This window comes from Hakea prostrata, chromosome 6, assembly GCF_041222555.1.
Source record: "Hakea prostrata isolate BN-2017 chromosome 6, UWA_Hpros_2, whole genome shotgun sequence".
Taxonomy (NCBI): domain Eukaryota; kingdom Viridiplantae; phylum Streptophyta; class Magnoliopsida; order Proteales; family Proteaceae; genus Hakea; species Hakea prostrata.
In genome coordinates, this window is record NC_142605.1 from 30047270 (window position 1) to 30062837 (window position 15568).

The window sequence follows — 15568 nt, forward strand, 5'->3', positions numbered from 1 at the left end:
AATCTTTTTACTCTGTTGTTTTCCATTTGAAATCTGCACAATTTTGTTCCAAATATATCTTCCATGGAACGATTGAAGAAAAGGCCTGGAATCATGCATTTTCGATCAGACAACCCATCTTTTTTGTTGTTTTTGAAATCTTCACAGTTTCGTTTGAAAAAACTTCAACAAGCATCATAGACACGAAAACCCATTTAAAGTTTTCCTTGATCTTTACTATAGAAGTTGTCAATCTTAGACACCGTAGAAATGAACCAGTTTTCTTTCATAAAAGCCAATCCACAGCAATCAAATAGCTACTGTTTGAAGTTCCCTATGCCATTAACTACAGGAATGAACCAGCATCACATCATAGAGGCCGAATGAACAAAAGCAGCTTGATATAAGACTCGTAAAATTATGAGGACAATTCTCCATAATGATAGAGGCAGTATTATACCCAATAATGCAGAAAACTATTTTCCATTAAAATGGATAGAGTCTTGACATAGACACTAGGAAATACATCTAATGTAAAACTCTCAGATGTTCCAAGTAGTGTGAACAGTTGGAAGGAATATCAAAGACCAGCAAAAGAGTGCATGCCAAAAGGAGAGAATGCAAGAACATACACAGAAGGTATTGAGATTAAAGCCATAAAACTTGATGTGTGGCTAGTCCAGACCAAGTTCTCTCTATCAAGTTGGAATTGTTCCAACAACTTTCCACAGGCCACGATGAGGTCAGCAGAGCATGGAAAGCCCTTATTGGTCCATGTGTGTAAAGGTCATTTGCCATTTCATAGAAAAAGCAGCACAATAAAAGAAAGAGAAAGGTAACCTACCTTCTTTCGCCTGCTCCAAACACACACACCCTCCCAAAACAACCAACAAAAAGAAATAATAAATAGATAAAGAAAAGAACCCTCTTTTCTGTTTTAGCTTTTTCTGCTTCTTTTGAAAAGATATAGAGACTCCAGAAAGACTCCAGAAAGAGTCTCTATATTGCATTGGGTGGTAAAACAGATTTGCCACGGCTAAATTGACATCTCAAGAGTACCATAACTTAAAGCAGTAGCAGGAAAATTTCAGACTAATGACCATGGTAATCAAACACCAGGACCAAATTGTGCCACATTCTTGTGACTAGACCATGATATTCATACTTCATTTTCTTTTGAGGAAATGCATAATTTGTTAAAAGGGAGTATGAATGATAATTTTAGAGGCCAAGAAGAACTATCCTTCATTTCTTTCATGGGGAAAAAGCAGAAAATTTTTAAGGAGATGTCTTGGACTATAGAAAACTAGCTGCAAGGAAACTCTATCTGAAGCCCAGCAATTTACTTCAGTCCTCGTAATAACTGATACAGGAAAAACTGCAAACATTGCAAATGATATCAATATCATGCCTTAATAGAACTTAGATTGAGATGCATACAATTACCTGAATTTCTATCCTCCTTTCCCTTATTCAAATGATAATTATTTTGCTGGAAAATACCTTGGTTTACTTGACTTCCCGAAAAAATTTAACTAGGAGTGTGTTGTGAGATGTAGGATCTGGATTACATTATCATAATGATGATGGAAAAGATTATATCATGCCTTGTGGAGACTTTTCATGTCATTAATCATATATATACATATATACATATTAACAACAGCATATGGTTGTCTCCAATAACTATCTCTACAAAAAGAAATAAGAGTGGAAAGTAAAGTTATGGGAAAGTTCTCTTTGAGTCTTTTGCATCAATTTTACCTTCCCCAACGACCTCCTGACCTGCATTTCCATGTTAAGAAATAAAAAATCCAATCTCTTTTTCTGCTGCATGAGCAATTCAATCAGGTCATTTTCCAATTCGAATATTTTTTTTCTTCTGTTTGATGCCATCTTATTTGATTGTGAAATCTGAAGATGAAGGAATATATTGACGGAAGCTCCTCTGCTCTGTTGTGTTCATGTTAATCCAAATGTCTTGAACAGTCACTAGTGAGTAAAAATTATCTTATATGTGTGGTCTCTCTGAATGTGGTCCTGCATCATGCCAAGACAAAACACACAGTAAACCAAAATCTTGATAGAAACTTGTCAAGTGTTTCATTCTTCTGTTGTGTTTTAAGTAGATTGTTCTTTTACACTTTGCTGGAGTTGGTGAGGTTTGATAATGCCTCTGTTATCATTTCCATGGTTGAAGCAGAACATATCCACCCAATTTTGATTGACCCAGTGATGGAAAACATGGAATTCAGTGGAACCTACAAGATATTTTCATTTCCAGAAGAAAAATATCTGTGAGAAACAGCGAGGTTTTAGCTGGTGTGATGTTCTTTCTTGATTATGATAGGTGACTGGTGGAAGTACAGCAACTGAAGCAACATGAGCAGCTGACCATAGATCAAGAAGAGCACTAATCAGTTCAGTAGCCCTTGTTCCTAGATTCATGGGGGTATTGAATGATCACCCTTCTCTGATGATGCATCTTCTATATCATTTCATTGGCCATATGTATGTGCAGGTCCTAGAGGGCAGGTACCATGTTCTATTTACCTATAATAATATAGAATACAAAATGACATTATCTGTAATTTTGGCTGCTTTCCTACTCACTTTAAGCTAAGATTGTACAAAGAAATGTTTGGTCAGTTACTCTATCACAATGACTCAAGTGTTGTGTATACTTCACTAAGCATAGTAAGGGAGAAGAAAACCCATAAAGAAATTATGGGGAAAAGATGTCCTCAACACTAAATTATGGATTCCATCTTACATCTCTTGGTATTATCAGTTGCCGAGACACATTGAGACACTATTCTTGTCTTAACTAATCTGGGTTCGATGATGAGATGAGTTCCTCCATGGTTTGATCTCACAACTCATTTTTGACCTGTTGTTTTACCTAACTTTTCCGAAGCTTATGCATGAAGCTTTTTTATGATTGTTATTCAAATGGGATTTCAGATGTTACATCTTCTGTTTGTACTTCTTTATGTTGATTTAGACTTTGGAACTGTTACTTGAGCTCTTCTCTTGGTGGTCAGAATCCATCAAGTGGGTTTCTCTTCCCAAAGTCTTCGTTTGATAGCTTTGCCTCCTAATGCCAAGGCATTTTCCTTAGATTAATGCAAATAGAAGAACGAAGAGGATAAGATAAGTTAGAAAATAGAAGAATTGTGTCTTGAGACACGAAGAGGGAAACAAGCCAAATTAATTAAATTCCATTAGGAAAGAAGAAGCCAATCAAGCTAAGATTTTGCAATTTAATTAACTATGTGATTAAATGTTGGTGATGCTTCATGGCCAATCAGTGCAATTCTATAGCATATATTTGTATACAAAGCCAAAATCCAACCATACTTTCTGGCTGCTTCTTCACAAGTCACATATGAGCCAAATTTTAGATATTATCACCAACCATTGGAAGAAATTTTAAATTGTTGACTGTTCATCAATATTCACATAGATATTATATTTATCAAGTGCGAATAATTGCATAGATTGCAGGAATCCTTGTGAAGCATAGTGGTTTTTTTTTTTTTTTTTTTTTTGTGTGGAGTATAGTCTCTTGTATACTCAAGTAATTCATGGAAAAATTCATAGCAATGCTAATAAGGGTCAGTCACTTTCACCTTTATATAGATGTAAAATTGATGAAAAATGGTGCACATCCTCCAAAAGTAATAATTATTTGATTGATACAACACTGTCCTTTGTATGACCAAAAAAAAAGAAAATCAAATGAAATCCAACAGAAAAGAAAATTGTAATACATTTCAGCAAATAATTTCTATATTTCAACTGTAGGTTATTTTCTTTCCTATCTAAGATGAATTTCTTGAAAATGCTTTTAGTTGAACTAAAGAGTGTCTTCTTTAAAATACATAATTACCATATCCTACTTACAAAGAAAAAAAAAGTTCTAGTGAGACAATTTTTCTAATTCTTCATCATACAATTCAAAATTCACACTTAATCATTCAATCTCTGCAAGTCATTCAAGTTTGAGGGATATCTTTAACTATTTCACTTGCATTGCTCAAAAGTCTCCCCAGTTGAGGACACACTTGAATCTTTCAACAGAAATATAGTTTTGATGGGCATTTGGTTTTTAACCCCCCAAAAGATGAAAAGATTGTCATAATCTTATTCTCTTAAGCTTTCTAAAATTAGGGATTAAAGAAATTTTAAGAGTAATTTAAGAGTGATGTATCATTAGATTATTTTTTTGAAACATATGAATTTTTTTTATATATATTGGAGATGGGGATATTACATAATATACCATCAGGCATAATCGAACTCACAACCTCTACTAAGAGGTGTTGAATTTGCCAACTGAGCAACCCTGCGATGGTGTGTCTCATTAAATTAGTATCTAAAGACGATATATCTAACATACTTTTTGGCTGAACCAGTGGAATGGCATGATATACTTTCATTAGAACAAGTGGCATGATATACTTTCATTGAAAATAAAAGAGAGAGTTGCAATATACTAAAGAGGCTAAAAGAGTAAGATTACAAATTATTTGACCACTTAAGCATGTCAAACAAGAAGAAAATTCCAAATTCATACATCATTGTTTTGCCGAGTTTATAAGAAAAAACTTATAACTCAAGCTCCATTGCTATGTATAGAGCCATGCAAAGATGCTAGAAATGCCATGGAAAGAGAGTTCATCAATTGTCTAGTCAAAATAGATTTAAACCAGATACCTAAATGTTAGGTGAGCCATCAATTCTATGGTGCTTGTAATCAATGTCCAATCCAATAAGTTGTTTCATATAATAGAACTTGGTCCTTTATAAACGATCGGCTCCACCTCCTAAATAAGATGTTAAGAATTCAAGTCTCTTTGGGGCTCCATTCTCTTATATGTATAAAGTTAAAACTAAAAAGTTAATTGAGGTGCACCTACCTCAATTAAGCTACCGGTTTTCCACACCAAAAAAAAAAAAAAAAAAAACCCAAAAATTGTAGTTTTGCAATTTATTTTATTATTAATATTATTATTCTATAATTAAAAAAAATTAATTGAATTTAATTGGGTCAGTCATTTTTTTTATAGATAAATGATGATTTATTTTTGATTGAATTGGGTCCTGTGTATATGGGTCAGCTTGTTGAAGTAGAAGTCTAAAATATTTTCAAAAGCACGTTAACTAAAATGAAACGTTGAATGTTGAATCAACTCCAAACGCTCAATTACGGAATAAAGTGATGAACACAAAGAAGCTCTGGCCCTAAAACTTTGTTACTATTTTCTTGAATATTCATTGTTGTTTTACTGCTTAGATGACTGCTTTTTCTGTTTGCAGTAAGGTATGTTTTTTTGCAAATATTTGGCAAACAAAGCTTTAGAGAAAGGCAAACTTTTTGGTTTCAACTTTCAAGACCATTTGATAATATTGATACTGTCTGTGTGTAGCTTCCTTTTTCTTTTTTCTTTGATGTATTTTTCTTTTTTATAAAAGAAATATTTTTGTTATTCGGATCCAGTGAAATTAGACAGAAAATAAAGCAAAATTTAAGTTAAAAAAACTGAAATCATTTAAAATTTACATCATGTAATTTATTCATCAAAAAAGGTTTCCTTTTTTCAGGTTTGAACTTTGAACATCTCTGCTTTTTGTTTCTTTAATTTTCCTTCTAGCAGAAGGGAACTTCACCACCACCACTATTGTTCTTTCTCTCAAATTACAGCTTAGTGCGCAGAAGTATTTTTTGCTTATTAAATATAAAGAGGAAAATGGAATAACAAAGCAACGAAGCCTCTTTAGATTTTTAGGAAGAAAGAGAGAAAAAGATTGAGGCAAAAGAATCTGCAGAACATCTTGCCTTGCAGAATTCCTTTTCAATTTCGTTATTCCGTTTCCATGGCTGTCATCAGTGACATCTTCTCTTCAATTCCACACGGATGGCTTTCACTATTTGAATACATCACCTCCACCAATAGTGGCATCCAGGGTCCACTTCTTCTCAGCTTGCTTTCAGCAATAAGCATTGCTTCACTGTTCATATCTTGCTTATTCACTGTTGTCCTTTCTCTAACTTCTAATTCGTCACTCCCTGGACTGGCTGGACAGCATCTATTGATTCTTTATTTACAAACCCATCATCTATTTGACCTGAATCTGTTAGTTTGTAGCGTCAAAACTCTTATTTTAACGTAATATCAACTGTTCGTGGTTCTATATGCGGGATGTGTTTACAGTCTTAGCAAAATGATGATAGCAGCAGTGTCTTAATGTTGTATTAATAAGGTAAGCCTTATGACTCATTCGTTTCCAGTTTAATTCCATTTTAATATACTTTTGGCTTCTGGTTGTGTTCGTTTTATAGAAGATGGCCTGCTTACAGTAACCCAGTTCAACCTTCGTCCGGCTGGAGGAGGGTTTGCTGGGAATTGTTTTTCTTACTGTTCAGTGCTTGAATTTTGACGCTTATTCATTGTTTAGATTAGTTAAAAGATCCATTATTGGGTTATCCCTCGTGTAGTCTGCATCATGGTCTAATTTTGGTTTTTCTATAAAGATCTGTTAATGGGTTATCCGTCAATGGGTTATCTCTTCGGTGGATTGCATTATTTTGCTTAATCTTTTGATTTCTTTATGGTCTTTTAATCTTTTTCTTTTTCCCCAGCTGCTCTCACACAGACACAGAGCCTGGTTTAGATAGTAGCTGCAGCATCAATGGTGATTTTAAAAAGATTGAAAGTCCACTGCTTTTCTTAAAATTTATGAAGTTTCAACTTTCTATAATTCAAGTTCTGAAGTATGACGCGTGGCAGGAATTTGAAACCAATGAATGAATGAATGATTGTGCAACTTGAGATTATAAAGTCGGCTCAAGTTGGCTACCATTGTTCTGTCCTTTCTATTTGGTCATAATATGAATCTATTTCTGGGGCATTAGATAATCCCCATGGTCGGAAAGCTTCTTAATTAACCAATTTAAAAACTAGAACAGTGGGAGATTTTCTACTTCAATTTGGAGCTGTATCTTCTAGCTCTGTTCTGTTTGTTTAGGTTCCATTAAAATCCCTCTCTGAACTTTTACAGGAACAATGAGAGCAAAGAAGCGTCCTGAGGTATGTGCTATGTGTTTTTATATTTCTTGCTCACCTGTTTTTCTACATCCTTGTCAAAATTATGGTTTCTAACTATGGCATGTATGCAGGCCTTCTGGCCTTCCATTATAATGAAGAAATGGCTAAATATTAAACCCAAGGTGAATGAATTTAGTGAAGATGAGGTTGATACTGAGAGTGAGGATGATGGTATGATTACAAAATTGTGACAATTAGAAGTTAACCTGGTTATTCATAATGGCTGATGGTGCTTATTATTTTCCCAATCTTTATTCAGCATTCTCTCCTAGAGTTACAAAAGAACGCATAAAAGAACGCTTAGTTGGACATCGGCTTTGCAGAACATCGGGGGATCAATCTGCATACCCAAATCAAGCTTCAGGTAATAATAACCTATATTTCAGTAATTTGTTCCTCATACTATCTCTATCTTTCGCTAACTATATCTGAAGACTTCCTGCTTGAGCTTGCTTTGCACCATTAGTGGGGGAGGGGGTGGAAAAAGTATTGTCAAAATATCAGCCCTCTGCTCTACCCCCCCCCCCCTTCTCTCTGCTAACTTATCCATCTATATCTCTCATTTATGTTTTGATTTTTTTTAATTTTTTTTATCTGTATAGGGACACAATCCAAGGGTAATCTTTTGAGACATAGGAGAGGAAAGTCAGAAACTCTACGCGTTCAATACATTAATAGAAAGGATATCAGGTTTGGATATTAGCTATTATCATTTTCATTCATGGAAATTGAAACAAAGACTACAAAAATACTTGCCCTTTCCTTGGATCTCCCACCCCAACCAAAGGAAAAGGATAAAGAAAGAACAAATTGCTCTGAACTACTTGGAATGCTACTCTCTTGGGGGGCTCCCAGGAGGGTATTTCCAAGGGAAAATGATCCCATATAGGAAAGAAAAAGTGTGATAGTTTTGAAAATTAGGTTGATCTGAGCATGGAAACAAGATTTTCCATTGTTTTGATACTCATCCCATAAAGCTGGGTTGGGGAACGCATCATTGAATGGACACAGTTTTCTTTCAAACCATGTAAACTTTTTGTGTCTGGTACATAAAGAGTTCTGTCATTTATGTAAGCATGTTTGACTGGTCAAAACCAGGTTGAACTGGATCAAGCCTGAAACTGTCTTCTCGGCGTGCATGACCAGCTGGTCTTATTCTTGAAACAGTAAAAAAAATTTGTCCCTATTTCCCTCATGACATTTGTTGTTGTCTAGGCTAATGATAGGAACATGGAATGTTGCTGGAAGACTTCCAGGTGAGGATCCTAATATTGAACTTGAAGAGTGGCTTGGTATGGAAGAACCAGCAGATATGTATGTTATTGGGTGAGTATTTCCTTGCATTGATGAATCTTTTTGTATTTCCTTGAATTTCATGAATAGCGAGCTTAACAACATACAATCTTATTATTGGGATGATATGTTTATATTTTAACTTTGATTTCTTGTTTTAACCTATTACTTGTAAGCATGAAAGTTAGGAGCCAGGTCATCTTTTCCCTCCTTCCACTCTTCGAACTTGTTGCAGATGAAAACAAAAACCAGAAAAAAGCTACTAGTCCCCCTGATTAGCCTAGTCAAATGTTTCCAACCATGTCTAGCGTAAGAAGCTTCTATTTGCTTTGAAATTATGATCTAAAAGTAGCAATCTGTTGGTAGTCCAACTATATTTTTCTCATCATAATTTCAGTGGAATGATTCTTGTAGTTTTCTGTTGAGTGTCATTCTCGGTTCTTTTCAACTTGTAATTATCCTCATTTATGTCCATGCTACATGCTTGATGATCTCAATACTGTTACTTTCTGAGAATTTCTCTGTCCATTTCCTATTTATTACTAATGTACTTCTCTGTTTAGTCATGTGATACCCATTTTATTTATTCCAGCAAATGCAATTCTTCATTGTCTCTTATAGCACTTGATAATTTATTCTTATTTTTATTTTTATTTTTATCATCCAGTGTATCTTTTTACTTCAGTATGTTGCGCTGCTTGACAAATTCCATTCTTATGTTTTCTGGAGGAAATGTGGAATCTTTAAATGAACATTGACATTGTATATCTATTCTCTATCTACAGTTTCCAAGAGGTGGTGCCTTTGAATGCTGGGAATGTACTGGGAGCAGAGGATAACAGGCCAATTCCAAAATGGGAAGCAATCATTCGTAGAACCCTCAATAAGTATTCACGATCAGAAACAAAATTTGCAAGTTACAGTGCCCCTTCCTCACCAATATTGAGGACGCATTCTGCTGAAGATATACTTGCAGATGAGATAGTTGCTGAAGTAGATGTGGTGACCAAGAAGTCTGTGGGGCTCAATAATGTTAGTGACTTTGAACTTCAATATATAGAAGGAACAATCAGTACTCCTAAAAAGTTCCAGTCGAAGAGACCATATGGAATTGACAGTTATGATGGATTAGATTGGCCTGAACACCCATTAGATATGAAGACACAAGTAAATTCTTCCAATGAAGTAATGCGGAAAGCATTTAGTTCAGCAAGAATTGGCTTTAATTGGATTGAGAAGCCTCTAGTTGTCACTGATCAAGCTTTATTGAATGGTGGATTGAAAAGAGTGCAAAGTAGCACAGAAAACCTAGATTTGATGTGCTCATCACCGCAAGATCTGTCTGGAGTGCTCTCTTTTTCTGATGATTCTGAAAGTTCAAGTGAAGAAGATGAAAATTCTCACTTTGAAGCACAAAGGTGGCATTGCAAAGTCAAAAGAACCCGTGCTAGATACGTGCGTATTTTTAGCAAGCAGATGGTTGGTATTTATGTATCAATTTGGGTTCGTAGAAGGTTGAGGAGGCACATAAACAATTTGAAGGTTTCACCAGTGGGAGTTGGTCTCATGGGCTACATGGGAAACAAGGTTTCTGATATCTTGAATTATAAGTGCAGATATCAATTAATTAGCCTTCTTTCTGAATATCTAATGTAAATGCTACTTGATATTTATTTGATGCAGGGATCTGTTTCTGTTAGCATGTCTCTTTTTCAAACACGGCTTTGTTTTGTTTGTTCACATCTAACATCGGGTCAAAAAGAGGGGGATGAACAAAGACGTAACTCTGACGTTTATGAAATCTTACGACGTACGCATTTCTCTCGTGGTTTCAATGAAGATCAGCCAAAGACTATTCGATCTCATGAGTAAGCTTTTTTCCTATCATTATCCTAAAGTTCACATAGCTCCAATGCTTGATGATCATATGAAACTGATTATGCCTGTCTAGGAATTTTATTGGTGTTAGTAGACGGTCTTTTGTATTTTCTGAGGTGTCCTTGTATCTGTTATCTCATCAATATCAAACCATGGATCACTGACTCCCAATTTTTGTCTTATATTCATGTGGCTGACTCCAGTCAAAGCATATGGGCAAATTCGTTGTGAATAATTCAGATATTGATGACCCTTCTTAATGAGTTAATTTACTCTGCACCTGTGTTTCCTACCAAGTAATTTTAGTCAGTAAGAATTATTCACCCTATAAAAGGCAGTTGAAAAGAGAAAATATTAAATAGATCCACCCCTCTCCACCTCTCTTTCTCTTCAGTATAGCTCTTCATGTTAATCCACTGGACCTGAGGTTTCCCTGGAATGTTTAGAGTCGTAAAAGTAGTTTGGCCTGGTACTCTCTCTGTCTTATTATTTAATGTACACATTTGATGTGTTTGATTAATCTTTGGTTTGGTTTTTTGAATGGTGAACAGCCAGATTTTCTGGTTTGGGGATTTGAATTATCGTCTTAATATGTCGGATGCTGAGGTACGAAGGCTCGTGGCTAAGAAACAATGGGATGAGCTCATCCGTAGTGACCAGGTGAAGCGCATGGTTTTTTAAGTCTACTATATCACAAAATTGAATCCCACTTCAGCTGATTAGGTCAGCCAAAATTCCCTAGAGTACAGTGCGATTACTCATTTGGACTTGCCCAATCTGAAATATATTTGTTATATCTGGTCACTTTATACTCTTCCCAGATCTTTAGTACTTGGTAAATCTTGGATGATTCTTTTTCAAATTGAATGCATCCTAGGACCACATTATGGCCAAAGCTTCATTCTGTTGCTATTAGGCACCCTATTATGTAAAATGGATCAGGGATGTGTATGTCTGGGGATGTTAGATCTTCAGCATACTTACTGGCACTTAGAAGCATGAAGGGATGAAGGATCCAAGCCGTCCAACTATTTTATAGATCCTGCATCACCTTATTGATGCTTATTTTTTTGGAAGTACAGCTTCTGACTTCATCTGCTTGCATCATTACTTGTCATAGCTTACAACAATTTAAAATTTTGATGGAAACTTTGGTGAATGTGGCAGCTGAGAAAAGAACTCCGCCGTGGTCATGTCTTTGATGGATGGAACGAGGGGGTGATTAACTTCCCACCCACATACAAATATGAACTCAACTCAGATAGATATGTTGGAGAAAATCCAAAAGAAGTGGAGAATAAGAGATCCCCAGCATGGTAAGGCAGATTTGTGGCTAAAAGCCTGAGTTTTGAAAGTTTTTAGTAATTAGTTATTATTAATATTATTATTATTTTTTAATCTCGAATAATACATGGTTGTAGATTGGATTGTTTGTTGCAGACTGCTGCTTCATGTACTTCACTATTCAGGGAAAACCCATATTTTTATATAAGATTCTCAGTTTATGAAATCTAAAGTATTATCTTCTCTTTGCTGAACCATAGCTACTTCAAGCATGAAGTCTGAGGTTCACCTCTATGGTTCTTTTGCTGAGCATTAGAGGACTGCAAGTTTTTGAAGTATTGCCACCACTTAAGATAAAATCTAAGGTAGCCTTTGGCTAAACCCTGGGGAGCTCAACAAATTTCTTTGGAAATGTCCATGTAGTGACCACTGGCTGGTACTTGTATAAGAGTATCAAGTGCAGAATTCTGTCTTCTCTGTCTTTTTATAGGAAATAGTAGTGCATGTTTATGCATCTTTTACTATAGCCCCAACAGCACCCCCACCCCCAACCCTCAAAAGAGAAAACCCATGAAATAAGGGGCTGTATTGGGGTACTGATCCTGCATTGGCAAGAGCCTCTTGCACCGGTTCACAAATTTTCTTATATATTTTTTTGACGTATCTGAATTGGTTTTCTTAGCTTCAGAACTTGCTAGTTTAGACCTGTAGAAGGGTGATCCCTCTCACTGTACTGCTGCTGTGTACTACTATGTATTCAATTGAGCCTTCATTTTTTATTTATTTTTAGTTTTTACTTTTCCCTTTCTTGTTTCTTGCTTATTAAACTATACATGCTTTAATTTCCTCATCCATGCTGGATTGGAAGTTTGGTGGTAATACAAAAGTTATAATTCAAATTGGGTGGACTAGGCCTTTCTACCATTGATTTACTAGAATACATGATAATAGACAGTAAAATTGATTTCCATGTACATAATGTTGAATTTCTTCTATATCATGTCAGGTGTGATCGCATTCTGTGGTCAGGGAAGGGCATCAAACAGCTTGACTACAAGCGTGCTGAAATAAGGTTTTCAGATCATCGCCCTGTTAGCTCAATCTTCTCAATTGATATTGAAGTCTTGGACCACCGAAAGCTCCAGAAAGTGCTGAATTTAAAAAATGCTGCAGTGCATCCAGAAGTATTTCTTGATGAATTGGGGAGTGGAAATTTTTGACAGGCATAGTTCGAGGAGATGGTTGAAAGTCTTGATGAGATCTGTTTATAAACGGTCTGTGATTCAATTGAATTCCTTACATGGGTTATGATGATCATGCAGGATTATATGCTAATTCATAACTCTGAAGCAACTAGCAAATCTGTCAACCCATATTGAAGATGTTTCTATATGGGATTCAACCAGTTGTAAGAGTTCCATCTCTGGTTCATATTGTTTAGTATGCCCAGCATACGGGTAATGTAACTGGTGCTTAGGTGAAGTCATTAACATGAAGAGTAGAAGTCAGAGAAAATGACCTCCATAGATCCATGTAGAATTGTTTTTAGTTGTATAAGCTGAGTAAGATATGAATGAAATGTGTTGGATCTGGGTTTCAATACTGAAAATTTTGTACAGGAGTGGGAGTTTTTTCTTTTTAATGAATTACGTATATGTGTTGTAATCATCAATTTTTATGATGCTGATATTATGGTGGTTCTCAGATTTTCTGTATCATTGGTGTATATTAACAGTCTTTTCCAGTTTAAATCTGATTCCCATATCTGATTCTCATTGGTGTCATGCAGAAATTAATTTTGCAATTTTGCATGGGGTTACAAAATTCTCACTCAAAACCCTAAGGTGTGAATTCCCGAATTTCAGAACATGTCAATGCGGGTCATTCTTCATAAACCAGTACAAGTATTCGTGTTATACGTAATTTTGTATTATGATACAACGATATTGATACAAGGGTAAAACAGTGGAAACAAGGGATTTGAAATGGAAGAACAGGATTGAGTGAAGCAGTAAATTTGACAATTTGCCAAGAGTGAAACTAATTGGGTTATCTAAAATCATTAGTTTTGGTGAATTAGGTAAGAAATGCCCCCAAGAAAATCATTTGTTTTAATTAAACAACAATGATAAACAGTAAAAAAGATTTAAAGCTGGAGTGACCAAACGATTTGCTATAAAGATGAAGGGATCTTTAAAAATCATTCTATTTGGTTATTTGTTTTGCCAAAATAAGATTACTTGGGTTGCCTTCAAGTGAAGTTAGCATAGCAAAGCATTAGGTTATGTTAGTTGTATCAACCTTGATCAGAAGCATACGTATACAAAATAAAATAAAGGATAAAGGAAACTTGTTTGACAGTAGTTGGTTTTGACTAACAAGAAGGAATGAACAAATAGAGACAGCTAGTATAAATAAAGGTTAGTGTCTCTAACTATAACTACCAGTGTAAGGTTTTAAATCTTTGTGTTCTTCCATTAATGGCGCTTGTTAAGGTGTCTTTAATGATATTAGCTTTGTTCTTCCTGTATAATTCTGAGGCGGATTCAAGTTACAATAGTGGAGTTCTTTATTGGGATTATTACAAGGTATCATGTCCGCTTGTAGAGAAGATTGTGAGACGCAATGTGGAGATCGCTGTGCATAAGGAACCTCGAATGGCGGCCTCTCTTCTTCGCTTGCATTTTCATGATTGCTTTGTCATGGTTTAGCAAATTTACAAACACCACTTACATTTGTTTTTTAGGTAATTTGTGATTTGGAAGTGGAACATAGATGTTCACAATGTTGGTTTTGTTGTTATGATCTCTTGTGTTTGCAGGGTTGTGATGCATCACTTCTCTTGGATAGCTATGGTGACATAGTGAGTGAGAAACAAGCAGGGCCTAACAACAACTCCGTAAGAGGGTTTGGGGTCATTGATAAGATCAAGTATATCTTAGAAGAAGCATGTCCTTATACTGTTTCTTGTGCTGATATTCTTGCAATCGTGGCTCGTGATTCTGTTGAATTGGTATCTCTCCATGTGTCTCAAGATTCATGATCACCTATGTTTCTCTCTGTGAATTGGTTTAAGATGTTCTAATCTTGTGTTTTGTTTTCTGTATCCAGAGAGGTGGTCCAAGGTGGGAAGTAGAGCTAGGGAGAAAGGATTCTCTGAAAGCAAGCTTTAATGGTGCCAACCAGTTCATTCCAGCTCCTAATTCTTCTCTTGAGGCTCTCATTGCAAACTTTCAACAACAGGGTCTTGACATCTGGGACTTGGTTGCACTTTCAGGTAATCTGAATTTTCAGAACCTAATTGCCATCATATATTACTTTCCTGCTACTGTTTCATGTCTGATGATGGCTATGGTGTTTGAACAGGTAGTCATACAATTGGAAAATCGCGGTGTTCAAGTTTTCGGCAGAGGATCTATAACAACACAGAGGTGGAATATGATAGATACAAAAGATATAACATCTTCAATGGAATGCTAAGATCCTTTTGTCCAAGAAAAGGGAGAGACAATGCAGCAATGCCTCTTGATTTCATGACTTCCGCAAGATTTGACAACAAATACTACATTAATCTTCTTCAGGGAAAGGGGTTGTTAATAAGTGACAATGTATTAGTAACTCAAGATCATGAAGGCAACATATTGAAGAAAGTGTGGGCTTATGCCTCTGACCAACGGCTCTTCTTCAATCAATTTGCAAAATCAATGATTAAGATGGGAAGCATCAATGTGCTCACCGGAGATCAGGGAGAAATCCGCCGGAATTGCCGATTTGTTAACCCTGCAACTCCTTCCAAGTAACTCCTTCCAAGTAGGAGATTGAATAGGAGATTGTAACATATGAAGCTAATATTGAGGGTAAGTTTTCCATTGTCTTTGCAGAAAACCAGTTTAATCTAACAATCCTTACTATTACATTCAGATTTTAAATTGTGAATTGAATTGGTTATAAGCTTGTGTTTTTCAAGCTACATTTTTTTAGAATTTTTAGAATTGGTTAAAAAATACTTCCTGAAGCTTATT

General features: G+C 35.5%; 2 protein-coding genes across 4 annotated transcripts; both read left to right on the forward strand.

The window, feature by feature from the left end:
- Positions 1–5577: 5577 nt before the first annotated feature.
- Positions 5578–13384, forward strand: LOC149013244 (type I inositol polyphosphate 5-phosphatase 2-like). Of its 3 annotated transcripts, XM_089158818.1 has the most exons (11): positions 5580–6246; positions 7045–7073; positions 7163–7262; positions 7351–7455; positions 7694–7781; positions 8307–8417; positions 9170–9971; positions 10068–10252; positions 10814–10922; positions 11430–11578; positions 12553–13384. In XM_089158818.1, exons 2-11 carry the CDS (start codon positions 7050–7052, stop codon positions 12764–12766), a joined length of 1887 nt encoding a protein of 628 aa, XP_089014944.1. In that variant the 5' UTR covers positions 5580–6246; positions 7045–7049; the 3' UTR covers positions 12767–13384. The 3 variants fall into 3 exon arrangements, with proteins under 3 accessions (XP_089014946.1, XP_089014944.1, XP_089014945.1); XM_089158820.1 differs by lacking the exon at positions 12553–13384 and having other exon boundaries at positions 5578–6246; positions 11430–11582; XM_089158819.1 differs by lacking the exon at positions 5580–6246 and having other exon boundaries at positions 6256–7073.
- A 603-nt stretch (positions 13385–13987) lies between these two features.
- On the forward strand, positions 13988–15346 carry LOC149013245 (peroxidase 20-like). The gene is made up of 4 exons (XM_089160043.1): positions 13988–14251; positions 14368–14559; positions 14658–14823; positions 14913–15346. The coding sequence occupies exons 1-4, from the start codon at positions 14027–14029 to the stop codon at positions 15344–15346; spliced, it is 1017 nt and encodes a 338-aa protein (XP_089016169.1). The 5' UTR covers positions 13988–14026.
- Positions 15347–15568: the final 222 nt, after the last annotated feature.